The following is a 13,394-nucleotide window of genomic DNA, read 5'->3' on the forward strand; positions in this document are numbered from 1 at the left end:
TACTAGCAACTAAATCCAGCAACATATACAAAGGATTATATACCACATCTAAGTGGGATTTATCCCAGGAATGCAAGGTGGGTATAACATATTAACATCAATCACTGTAATACACTACATTAATACACTGAAGGACAAAACTCATATGAACATTTCAATAGACATAGAAAAGGCATTTGACAAAATCCATCACTCTTTTTTTTTTTTTTTTTGAGGTGGAGTCTCACTCTGTAACCCACGCTGGAGTGTAATGGCATGATCTTGGCTCACTGTAATCTCTGCCTCCAAGGTTCAAGCAATCCTCTTGCCTCAGCCTACCGAGTAGCTGGGACTACAAGCATGCACCACCGTGCCCAGCTAATTTTTGTATTTTTAGTAGAATTGGGGTTTCTCCGTGTAGACCAGGCTGGTCTCAAACTCTTGACCTTGTGATCTGCCTGCCTTGGCCTCCCAAAGTGCTGGGATTACAGGCGTGAGCCACCATGCCCAGCCCACTACTCTTTCATGATAAAACAAACAAATGAACACAAGAACAGAAGAGGACTCCTACCAACAATAGAAGAAAGCTTCCTCCTCAACACAGTAAAGGGGTTTATGAAAAACCCACAGAAAAATCTTATATATATATAAAATCATATATATAATCATATATATAAAATCATATATATATATTTTTTAGACAAAGTCTCACTCTGTAGCCCAGGCTTGAAGTGCAGTGTTGCTATCCTGGCTCACTGCAGCCTTGACTTCCTGGCCCAAGTGATCCTCCCACCTCAGCCTCCGAAGTAGCTGGGACTAGAGGCGCATGCCACCATGATTTGCTGAATTTTTTTTTTTTTTTTTTTAATTTTTGTAGAGACAGGATCTCCTTATGTTGCCTACGCTGGTCTTGAACTCCTGGGCTCAAGTAATCCTTCTGCCTCAGCTTCCAAAAGTGCTGAGATTATAGGTGTGAGTCACCATGTGTGTCCTAAAATCATGTTTAATAGTGAAAGACTGTAGGCTTGCAGCCTATGATCAGGAACATGACAAGGATGTCTGCTCTTTCCACTTCTATTCAACAGTTTCTAGCCAGGGACAATAGGCAAGAAAAAGAAAAGGCATCAAGATTGGAAGAAATGAAGTAACACTACCCTCTATTTGCAGATGACATAGTCTTGTGTATAGAATAGTCTAAGGAATTTCCAAGAAAGCACTGGAATTAACAAGTACAGCAGGATTTTAGGATACAAGATTAATATGCAAAATTTATTTGTGTTTCTATATGCCAGCAGTCATAATCTGAAAAGGAAATTAAGAGAACAATTGCATTTGCAATCATATCAAAAAGAGTAAAATACTTAGGAATAATTTATCTAAAGGAGTACAAGACTTACACACACTGAAAACCACAAAACATTGTTCAGTGGAATTAAGGAAAATCTAAATAAATGGAAAGACATCCTATGTTAATGGATAAAAACACTCCTTTATAGTCACACTCACTCCTGTACTGCAACTATTCCCAGTCTCTGGCAACCACTCATCTATTTGTCATCTCTATAATTTTGTCATTTGAAGGCTACTATCTGAGTAGAATCATACAGTATGTGATCTTTGCAGGTTGCCTTTTTTCACTCAGCATAATTCCCTTGAGATATATCCGAGTCATTGTGTATATCTTACCCTGCCTTGTTATGTAAGCCTTGAACATTTTTTAGAATCCCATTTTTACTTATCTGTACTGTTTTGGGGGTATATCTCTTTGTATAGATTTTTTTGTGGTTGTTCTAAAAAGCCATACATATGTAACTTATGCACAGCCTACTGGTGGCAACACTTTACCAGTTCAAATAAAGTGTAGAAAACTTACCTCCTGTTAATTCCTTGTATTAGTCAGGAGTCTCCAGAGAAATGGAACCAATAAGATATGCATATATACAAATATAAAAGGAGATTTATCTTGAGGAATTGGCTTGTAGGACTATGGAGGACAAGATGTCCCATGATCCGCCACCTGCAAGGGGAAAATTCAAGAAAGATGGAATAATTCAGGCTGAGTCAGCAGGGCTGAGAACCATGGGAGCTAATGGTATAAACCCCAGTGCAAGGGCAGGAAAAGATGAGATGAGACATCCCAGCTCGAGCAGGCAAGAAGGAAAAAGGGTGAATTCCTTCTCCTCTGCCTTTTGCTCTGTACAAGTCCTCAGTGGATTGGATGGTGCCCACCCACGCTGGGGAGGGCAGTGTGCTTTGTGGAGTGAGTCCACAGAGTCAAATGCTGACCTCACCCGGAAACACAGCCGCAGACACAGCAGAAACAATGTTTAATCTGGGCAGACCATGGCCTGTCAAGTTGACACATAAAATTAGCCAGCACAGTTAATCCGTTTCCCTCCCCCATATATAATCCTCTGAAATATTTCTTTCCTGGCCCACCATAGTTTCATCACACACATGTGCTTATCAGCATTCAATGGAATACTTGGGGGAACGCTCGAGATCTGTGTCCGCTCTCTGTGCAGCCTCCTCCGGTCTGGTATCCAGTCCTGTGGCGTCTGGCTGCCCTGGTCTCCCTGTACTCTCAGCTCCACAACTCAAGCAGTCTTCTCAGCCCCACCTGGCTTTCCCCTCCCTGGGCGAGGTCTTGGAAGTACTCTCACAGCAGAGAGCTGGGGCAATCATGGCTTTCTTTGTTTCCCATCTCTTACAGATCACTGTCCCTTGCTGCCTGATGTTCAGTATCTTGGAAACAATTGTTTCATGCATTTTGTCTGGCTCCTGCTACTCCATCTTGGCTGGGTACCGAAGTCTTAGTAATTATTTCTTGTTTTAGAAAATATAGTTAGTTTTTTAATAAAGATACGTCATTGTATTCATATTGCATGCATACGTAATAGTTTTCTTATTGATTTGTAAACTAATAATGAAATATTCTTGACTGGGCACGGTGGCTCACGTCTGCTATCCCAGCACTTTGGGAGGACAAGGCGGGCAGATCACCTGAGGTCAGGAGTTCGAGACCAGCCTGGCCAATATAGTGAAACCCCGTCTTTACTAAAAATACAAAAATTAGCTGGGTGTGGTGGCACAGGCCTGTAATCCCAGCTACTCAGGAGGTTGAGGCAGGAGAATTGCTTGAACCCAGGAGGTAGAAGTTGCAGTGAGCTGAGGCTGCCATTGCACTCCAGCCTGGGTGACAAGAGTGAAACTCTGCCTCAAAAGAAAAAAACAAAAGAAATATTTTATTTTATTGTATTTATTGTTTTTGAGACACAGAGTCTCTCTCTGTTGTTCAAGCTGGAGTGCAGGGGCGCCATCTTGCCTCACCGCAACCTCCGCTTCCAGGGTTCAAAAAATTCTGCTGCCTCAGCCTCCTGAGTAGCTGGGACTACAGGTGTCCACCACCATGCCTGACTAATTTTTGTATTTTTAGTAGAGATGGAGTTTTGCCATATAGGCCAGGTTGGTCTTGAACTCCTGACCTTAGGTGATCCACCTACCTCAGCCTCCCAAAGTGCTGGGATTACAGACATTAGCCACCGTGCCCGGCCATAAATTAACAATGAAATATTCTTTTTTCTTTTTTTTTTTTTTGAGACAGAGTCTTGTTCAGCTCACTGCAAGCTCCACCTCCCGGGTTCATGCCATTCTGCCTCAACCTCCCGAGTAGCTGGGATTACAGGTGCCCGCCACCACGCCCAGCTAATTTTTTGTATTTTTAGTAGAGATGGGGTTTCACCGTGTTAGCTAGGATGGTCTCGATCTCCTGAACTTGTGATCCACCCTCCTCGGCCTCCCAAAGTGCTGGGATTACAGGCGTGAGCCACCGCGCCCGGCCATGAAATATTCTTAAAATGTATCATTTAAATTTTTATTATGGTAAATATTGATAGATATAGCCCACATAAATAAATAGTCTTTGATATACTCAACACTCCTTAAGAGTATAAGACAGGGGTCTTGAGACCAAAAAGTTTTGAGAACCACTTTCACATTTGAGTTTTCTTACCCCTTACAACATTCTTATGAGGAAGGTACTGTTGTTATCAACCTTATTTTACAGATGAGGAGCCTGAAGCCAAGAGAAGTGAAGGACTTATCCAAGATCATACAGTGAGTGAGACAGAATCTGAACCCAAGTAGCCCGGCTCTGTAGTCTACGTTCCGGGACCCACCGTGCCACGCGGCCTCCATTAGCGTGTGTTTTCAGACTGTTACCACACTTTTAAGCTTCACAGAGTAAACATCAGATGCAGGCCAGGCCTGTTCTTCCCCAGCACCTGCACCCACTTCTTGTCCAGCAGGGGCCGTGTCTGCATTGCCCACATGTGGCAGCAGGCATGCGGTTGATCTCCCTCACTCTTGGACCTCACACCAATGGGCTGGATCTGCATGGACAGAAGTGCAGTGGGGCTGCTGCTTCTCTCGGGGGTACTCGGCAGAGGCAGTGGGCCTGCCCGTAGCTGGTCGGCCCCGTGCACATGCATATTCGGCAAAATGACGTTAGTGCCGGGCCAACTTACTGTGCTGTGGGCTTCTCAGGCTGCCTCTCCTGGGGCAGATCTCAGGCTAGTGTGCAGCCATAACATCTGGAATATGAAAAATGGGTTTGAGAGTGAACTGGTTTAGAGTCTATTATTATTTTTCTTTCTTTTTAAAACAATATTTGTATGAGAGACAGGGTGTCGCCCCGTCACTCAGGCTGGAGTGCGGTGATGCAATCACAGCTCGCTGCAGCTTAAATCTCCTGGGCTCAGGCGATCCTTCTGCCTCGGCCTGCCAAGTAGTTAGCGCTACAGGTCCTGGTCAAACTGTTTTTTATTTATACAAATCCCATTCAGGAATAGATATGTTGAGTAAAGTGATCTTTGAGATTCTTTGAGCGAAACAGGATGATACACACTCTACATTTAGGCAGCTCCTCACACGAGTGTAAAACTTACCAAGAATGTTTATAACAACATGCCGTAAATATTTACTGAGTGGTTTACACTCTGGTGTATAGCATATTTATAATATGCAGCTAGGTTATTTTTTAAAATGTAACAGTACATGGGGCTGGGCATTGTGGCTCACGCCTGTGGTCCCAACTACCCAGGAAGCTGAGGCAGGGGGATTGCTTGAGCCCAGGCTTGTTTGAGGCTGCAGTGAGCTATACTCACACCAGTTTACTCCAGCATGGGAAACAGAGTGAGACCCTGTCTCTAAAAAAAACAAGGTGGCTATAAAATAATACCTCACTGGTTTCAACACATCTTTGAGTGCCTGCTTTATCTCTAGCTGGCTCTCCGTTGGGCTCCGTGTTGTGTAAAAGCAAATAGTCCTACCCTGGAGGGGTGTAAAATTTGACTGAAAATGCAAACCAGTTGTGATCATAAAAGCTGGACACAGAAATCATGTACGCAGTGTCCATAAATCCCAGCACTCCTTCTTCCAAATAGCACAAGACCAGGGAGATCCTGGGGTGCCGCACGTTGTGAGGTGCCTCTCAGCTACAAGACCCAGGGCGGCCCTGATGCGTACTGAGACGATGGCAGATGTGCAGACAGCTGCACATCTACTGCCTGGCGGGGCTCCTGCGCTCGGGGCTTCGGGAAGTGCTCATTTGGGGGCTGCCCCTCTGCCGGCCTCTCTGGATTCAGAGGGCAGCCGCTGCTCCTTTTGTTCTGTGGGCCTGGCTCTGGGCCCTGAGCAGCACTTCCCCGGGGAGGCCGCCTTTCCTTCCGTGGCTTCTTCCGTCCCCTCCTGACCCCAAGGTGCCTCCGGCCTCTGCCTCCAGCTAAGAACCTCTGGCCAAGCCTCCTGCCCAGGGAGAGGCGAAGCTGGAGTGCCTGGGTGCCCTGTGGTGGCCGGACACTCCTGGCAGCTGCCCAGTCTTGCACGTGGCTGTGCCAAGCGGGCCAGGCAGCTGCTATTTCCCTCAGAGAAGTTGCTGGCAGCACTCAGGGAAGGAAGCACCGAGGAGGCGGAGCGGCGTCTCGGTCACGGAGGTAGAGACCCTGTGATGGGCACGGGGCCCCGGGAGGGCCTTTCCACCTGCCAATCGCTGAGCTGCCCCTGCAATTCCCTGTACCTCTGAGTGGTTGTGCTAATGTTGCTAATTTGGGGTCAAGGAACAGCCCTGGAGCGGCTGCCCTCAGTCAGGCGGCATGGGGACGGTGAAGGTTCAGCCCACCGTGGCCACACACCGGGCCTTCTGCGGGCGAGGCCACGTCTGGACAGGCTGGGCTTGGGATGAGCAGCTGCTCTTTCCCCTGGACAGAGTGGGACAAGCTCCAGTGGGAAGGTCACAATGGGAAAAAAGAAGCAAAGGGACCCTCAGTATGTGGAAGAGATACTCTTAGAGGCTGGGAGAGGCAGGTGCCCCGCAGGTGAGGAACTCTGCGCCCAGGAGGCGCTTGCTGGATACTCCAGGTGTGATGCGTTGAGGCGTAACAATGTGGCCTTCCTGGATATGTGGGGGGTGCTGCCCTCCGGTAGCCGAACCCGTGAGTTGAATGGAGTCTGTCCCAGAGCAAAGGCGAGAGAGAGATGGCCTTTTCCTCCCAAACTCCAAGGCCAGGTCATCTTTGGAAAATTGTGAAGCTCGATGGTCCACTTCCACTCCTGAGCAAATCAGACTTTCAAGAAGGGCACTGGGCTCCCCTCAGACTGAAAAGAATCCCTGGGTCTCTTGTGTGTTCTGCAAATGTTGAGAGAATTGTGGATCAACATTCTGCCAGATTCTCTCACTGAGCTGCCGCGTGGCGCCGGGAGAGGTAAGGCCATTTCGTGCTGGTCAGAGGGTGTGTCTAATGACAGTTCTGAGGGCAGGCTCAGATTTTAATTTTTATTTATTAGATTATTTCTAGAGACAGGAGATTGCTCTGCTGCCCAGGCTAGAGTGCAGTGACTCAGTCATAGCTCACTGTAACCTCGAAATCCTGGGCTTAAGTGATCCTCCCACCTCAGCCTCATGAAGAGGTAGGCCCACATGCAGGCACCATCGTGCCCAGCTAGTTTTATGCTCATATTTTTAAAAAGAGACATTTACTTTTCAATGTGTTATGAAGCCCGTGGGTGCCGGGGCGGCGTGCTGCTCACTATTCTTCCTTTGGCCCAGGAGCCACCATACAGGTGCTTCCCTGCTTCCCCCCCCAGGGGGTCTCACAGCCACTTCCCGAGTTAACTCTGGTCTCGCAGGAGGCGGCTGACGGCTTTGAGCTTTGTGGTGATATTCGGCAGGCCTCTGTGTTTTGCCAGTTCCCGGTGCCCTGAAAGGGACAGGCCTTAACCAGATTTGGGGCAGAGGCCTTGTGGAGTGGCCGTCTGGGCAGCCTGCATCACACGGGGCCACCCGGAAACAGGCAGATTCACAGCCCAGGACCTGGGCTGTGGCAGGAGGCCCTGAGGCCTCTTGAGAGCTGCAAGGCCTTCTCCATTCCCTGCCGTCACATGGGGACAAGGCTGTGGCTCTGGATATTGGAGGAGGCTCCTTGAGGCACTTGAGAACCCCAGGTTCCCCTCAGCCTCCTACTGCTGATTAGCCACGCTGGCCAAGGCCGGCCCCTCTCTTGGCCCTGTCTCCCAGCTCCCATGAGCCCTGGGCCCTGTCCCCTGGAGTAGCGAAGGGAGAAGGTGGGGGTGGAGAAACTCGGGTACTTGCCCTGCAAAGGGGGTGCCCACCTGCCCTGAGCCCCAGAGGGTAGAGGGCTCGTGCCCGGGGAAATGCTGCACCTCATTCCCCTTCTAGGACAGCTCTCATGTCACTCTGTGGCCCAGCCTCAGCCTCAGAGCCCCATCTGTCCCCCAACAAAGACTAAGTGTGTAATTCAAGCCACTCCCTGAATGTCCCTCAGTGACATCATCCTATAAAACCTGGGCATGGACACTGCGTTCTCACCTTTTCCTCTACCCACTTCCAACTGCTGTCCCTTCCCTGCCCCTTTCAGAGCATTCTCCCTCAGAGACACTGTGTGCAGCACTCCGGGGAGCACCGTCTGCACAGACCCCAAGGAGGGGTGCTCCTGGGGGAGGCACTGCAGGAGCCCTGCCTGCCCCTCTGCAGTTGGACTCAGGCCCCTTACTCCCATGGACCAGCTCTTGACCCAAACCCAGAGGCTCCCTGGCCTCCGCACGCAGCGGTGTGCACACAGCGCTCCGGGCTTCTGCGGCACCTCACGCTCTCCTGCCCTCCCCCCCTCACTTCCTGCCAGTCCCACCTCTTACCCTTGGAGGGCTCCTGACTGGCACAGACACCCCAGGTCTCCATGGAGCCCTAGAGCTGAAATTCCATTTGCACCTTTTTCGCATCTATGCCACAGAATGGACCTCTCTTCCCTGCTCCAGGTTCACAGTGCCCTGCCCACCATCTCCCCTGGGATGCCTGGGGCGGGCCCAATGCAATGTCAGCCCTTGCTGACCTGCCCAGACTGTCCCACTGCCACCAACATCTAGGAAAGCAAGGCCACCTGCAAGTCCTTGACTCCCACGCCTGTACACTCACCCCTGCCACACACACACCTGCCCCACAACCACCATGCCTGTGCTGGCCACGCCCATGCCGGCCACGCCCACACATCCAGATTCCCAGCAAATGCGGTTGGCTGCAAAATAGACCCTGTATCTAACACCTTCTCACTGTCCCTACAGTCGCGTGGCCCAAGGCACCAGTCCCTCCTGGATGCTCACTATAGCCTCTAATCAGACTGTCCCTGAGACCACTCTGTCCCTCACACAGTGGCCACACAGCAGCTGGGGACACTTCTCCCTTTTGTTATGAAAAACTTTAAGCACTCATCAAAGTTGAAAACCCAGATACCCACCACTTAGATTCTCCCATTAATATCGTGGTAGACTCACTCTACCACCTCTCTGTCCATCCCTTTATCCATCTCCCCATCTTGAGTTCATTTTTTAGAGGCAGAGTCATGCTATGTTGCCCAAGCTGGTCTTGAATTCCTGGCCTCAAGTGATCCTCCCTCCTCAGCCTCCCCGTAGCTAGGGACTAGCTGGGACTACGGGGATCCACCACACCTGCTCATCTTGATTTAAACAATCTATTTTAAAGTAAATTGCAGACATCAGTACCTTTCTACCTAAACACTTCAGCATTGTACATCATTAACTAGAGTTCAGTATCGTTTACAGTATTTTTGTTTTGAGGTAAAATTTACATATAATGAAATGCGCAAATCCTGGCCACATATTCCATGAGTTTTAACAAAGGCGTATACACTTGTGTGACCCAAACTCCTACTAAAACATTGCACGTTACCCCAGAAGCTCCCTCACATTCCTTCCTCGTCAACCCCTGTCCTCCCGCCCGAGGGCAGTCTGGGGTGCAATAGACCAGCCTGGGGCAGCCACCGTTCTGAAGTCTTCTACCACAGACAAATGTTGCCTATTCTAGAACTTGATATAGATGGAGAAAGTGCTCTTTCTTCATTCAGTCAGTATTGCTGAGATTCTCCCCTGCTGATGCTAGAGTGTTGTGTCTGTCTTTGCTTAGAACTCTCCATTTAAGGGTGGTATCCTACTGCTGTGGCACTGCTGCTCTGCCCCATCCCCCTCCACCCGCCACCTCCCTGTTTTCCAGACCTGCTGGTCTTCTTTCTGACCTTGCATACCCCAAGCTCATGCCACCTCAGGGCTGTTGCACTTGCTGTTCTACTGCCGGAATGCTTCTCCTGCAGATGGTTGAGGGCTGGCTTTTCCCTCATTCCGGTTTAGCTCGAACATCACCTGCTCAGAAAGTTTTCCTCACTCTTCACTCAAATCAGCCACCAACCACCATCGTCCTTTTTTTCGCAGCACTTACCCTTGTCTAAAATCTAGTTTGCGTATTTATTTGTTTATTGCCCATCCTCCACCCCCGCTAAACTCCATGAGAGCCAGGTCCATGTCGTCTTGCTCCCCGCAGTACTTCCGGTGCCCATGCAGTATAAGTACTCTTGAAGGAACAAGTGGATAAATGTGTGAATGTGTGAGTGCCGGCTCTTTCCTGCAACTCTGCCCTCTTGGCTGAACTGTGGGAGGCTGGCCCTGGCTCTTTGGAGCCTCTGCATCTCCAGCAGGGCTAAGCCATGCCCACAGCCCCCACCAGCTGTCACTGAGCTTGCACTGGCCCAGGGATGAGGCACGCTGGGAGCTGCACAGGGTCCTGGTTTGGCCACATACAGATCCACCTGTGCTTAGCTATCATAAGCAGGGAGGCTTTTGGGCTGAAAGACAGGAATGAGGTCTCCTCTGTGGAGAGCATGGGCCTCTGTTGTAATGCTTTCAACTGTTCATCCTCTTTGGTTTCCACAGGACCCAATATTCAATGAACTGTCCAGCAGTGGCTTTCTGGTGCACGGCCCCAGCATGCCTATACCTCTGTGACAGTAATGGTGGAAAGCCTTTCTCCCTTTATGGGCAGGTGAGCCAAGAAATTATCCATACTTAGGCTTAATCAACCATCAAATTACAGTTAAGCAGAATCAGCTGAGACACACTCGAAACAAGACGTAATCACTTGAGGCTGTCGGATCACCTGAGGCCAGGAGTTTGCCACCAGCCTGACCAACGTGGTGAAACCCATCTCTATCAAAAATACAAAATTAGCTGGGCCTGGTGGCGTACGCCTGTAATCTCAGCTACTTGGGAGGCTGAGGCAGGCGGATCGCTTGAACATGGGAGGCGGAGGTTGCCCTAAGTCAAGATTGCACCATTGCACTCCAGCCTGGGCAACAAGAGCGAAACTCCGTCCCCCCTCCCCCCCTACAAAAAAAAGTAACAGCTGCAAACGCACTCCACAATACCAGCCACTTAGGAACAGGTGTCTTTTCCCAGCTTATTTCTGCAGCTGGAACTGCAGGATGCATCAACTCATCTTTCTGAACGGCACCCGTTTATTTGTGGGTTGCTAATTCACACCGTCATTTCTAGATCACCTTTCTCTGCTGCCAGGACTGGAGTAGACCACATTTACACATCAGGCCACCCAGCTCCCAACCCTCAGTGTGACATCTGGGCAGCTTCCAAAGATGAGCTGCACGCCACTGTCCAGCCAGAAATATCTGCCTTTAGGCGGGGCCAGGGTTTTTTGTTTTGTTTTGTTTGTTTCAAAATTTCCTCAGAAGATATTCCCTAAATAGTTTATATCACCCCTTCCTCTTAACGCCTCTAATGGTAGCTTGTCAACAGCGCTTCATTATACAGAGGTGCCTGGTTCCCCTGGAAACATGGGAGCTGGGCATTTGGTTTTGTCGTTGAAGAAGTACCTTTGGCCAAGTTAGGGCGATGGCCCGCCTCGGGGGATGAAATGGGAATTTCCTGGGGAAAGCAAGCTTGCGACTGAAGAGGGACGCTTCCCTTGGGGCGGGACTGCGTGGACTCGGGGGTCCCGGGTGCCTCGGGAGGGAGTCAGTGCCCAGATCCGCGTGGGAACTCGGGGCTTGGAAAGCCCGGGAGGGAGGTGGTCTCAGCATGGCCCCCATGCCTCCCATCTCCTGCAGGCGTTTGCGGTCTGGACTGCCCAGGGACGGCAGAGGGGGCGCCGGGCGGGGCGTCCCGGCGAGGCTGTGGGGGTGGGGGTGCTTGTTCGCGTTTATGATAACTGCACTCCCTTTAAAAGGAAAACTATGCCCGGAATCCGGGGTGGTCCGGTTGGTCCACCTTCCTTCCATTCGTGTTCCTGGGCTGTGGGGCTGTTGGCCGGGCCACTCCCTCCACTCCTCCTTCCTTCCCTCCGGCCACCCCCACCCCTCCTTCCTTCACCCCTCCACCCTTCCTCCATCCACCTCCAGCCACCTCCTTCCTCCACCCCTCCTTCCAGCCCCCCTTCCACCCTCCATTCCACCTTCCACCCCTGCCACCCCACCCCACCTGGACTCCCATGACCTCCGCCCTCACCTCCTGTGCCCCACCCACTCATTGGCCGGTATCCACTTGCCCAGCGCCCCGGATTCCACCCTGCCACCGCCTACCCCTCTGGGCTGGGCAGCTCTTGTGCCCACGGGCGTCTCCCTGCTCCGCGGCCCGGGCTGGCGGGCGGGTGCTCGGCTGGCGGCAGAGGGAGACCCGCGGCTACCCCGGGCTCGGCGTCGCTGCCACCATGACGGGAAGGTAACGGCCCCCACCCACGCCCCCGGGCCGGGGAGGAGGGACTGAGGGACCCCTGGCCCAGGCCCGGCCCGCCCTCGTACAGCCCCGCGGCGACACGGTCCCCGCTGCGCCCTGGAGCGTCGGATTCTCGCAGCTCCCGGGGCGGCAGCGCCCGTCGGGGCCGGGGTCCCCCAGCCCCCGCGCCCCTTCCTCTGGGCGAGCGCCCGCCGCGGAAGGTGGAGCTCCTGCCCACCCGCCCGCACCCCTGCAAGATGGGACAGGCATCTGCTCACCACCGACGCCCAGGGCTGCGGGAGGGGGTCTTGTCCGAGGTCAGACACCTACCACGGGCAAAGGGTTCAACGGCTGTGTGCCGCCCCCGACTTCCCCGATCCCCGATCCCCGGTGAGTGACATCTCTGAGCCTTCCGTTTCCTCCTCTGTAAACCTGGGGTGGTCAAAATGTTAAAAATGATGAAGGGTACGTGGGGACTTGGCCAGAGCTGCGCCCAAGCACCAGCTGTGCAGGGGTTGGCAGGGGACAGGGCACTCTCCTGGGCCTGGCTCACCCTCTGCCCTCAGGCCCCTAGTTGCCATTTCACAGATGAGGTCACCAGAGGCCACAGAAGCTGGGCCACTCAGGAGGCCACAGGTCCACCAGTGTCCGGCCAGTGTTTGTCTCTGCAGCCCTTTCTGGAACCTAGCTGGGTACAAGTGCATGACTCAGGGCTGGGTGGGAGGGGCTGTCCCTGAGGCCCTGGACCCCCCTAGCCAAGTCCTGGCAGGGGGATTCTCTTCTTCAGGATCCCATGACCTGGGGCTCTGGGGGAGCTCCAGCCCTGAGAGTGACCTGTGGCTTTGCTGGGAAAAGGGGCTTGGAGAGTGCAGCGCAGTGTCCAGGGCTGCAGTCCCAAATCCCAGGCCCACAGGGGAGCTGCCTGTGATTGCCATTAAGGCTGTGGCCTGGGGTCTCAGGGCAGCCCCAGGAACCAAAAATAGCCTGTAACTTGTCACTTTGTAAGTCCTGCCTTCCAGACACACTTCCCTGTCTTCTCCCCAAGCCTCTCTTCCCAGTCAGCTCCCCTGACTTGGAGTCACCCCTAAGCCTTGGCCCAGGCCCCTCTGCAGTCAGATGGAGGGACCCTTCCCCAGGAGAGTGGCACCTGCAGGCCCTCTGGCTGCCTGTGGTCACCCCCCAGGGTTCGGCGGGGCTGCCTCCCATTTTCCTCAGCCTGTCCCTGCCAGTTGCCGGGTTCTCACCCTCCATTTTCTAGGAAAATAAAGTGGGGAGAGACAGGAACAGGTCAGGAGTAGCCCAGCAGCAGCGCTGAGGTGGAGGTGGGTGAG

At 52.1% G+C, this 13,394-nt stretch overlaps 1 protein-coding gene across 4 annotated transcripts in view; it reads left to right on the top strand.

The window, feature by feature from the left end:
- Nucleotides 1-5,527: 5,527 nt before the first annotated feature.
- The window catches only part of LIMS2 (LIM zinc finger domain containing 2), a 43,087-nt gene continuing 35,220 nt past the window's right edge, over nucleotides 5,528-13,394 (top strand). The window contains exon 1 of one of the 4 annotated variants that reach the window (XM_003909263.3): nucleotides 5,528-5,972. Coding sequence is in view for 3 of the 4 variants with exons in the window: in XM_009185116.4 (XP_009183380.1) it covers nucleotides 10,350-10,381 (32 nt within the window). In the remaining variant the exon portion in view is untranslated. Of the gene's footprint in view, nucleotides 5,973-10,277; nucleotides 10,382-11,907; nucleotides 12,070-13,394 lie in introns of those variants that run through there. The other 3 variants (XM_009185116.4, XM_009185121.4, XM_003909262.4) reach the window with 3 other exon arrangements.

This window comes from Papio anubis, chromosome 10 (genome assembly GCF_008728515.1).
Source record: "Papio anubis isolate 15944 chromosome 10, Panubis1.0, whole genome shotgun sequence".
Lineage (NCBI taxonomy): Eukaryota > Metazoa > Chordata > Mammalia > Primates > Cercopithecidae > Papio > Papio anubis.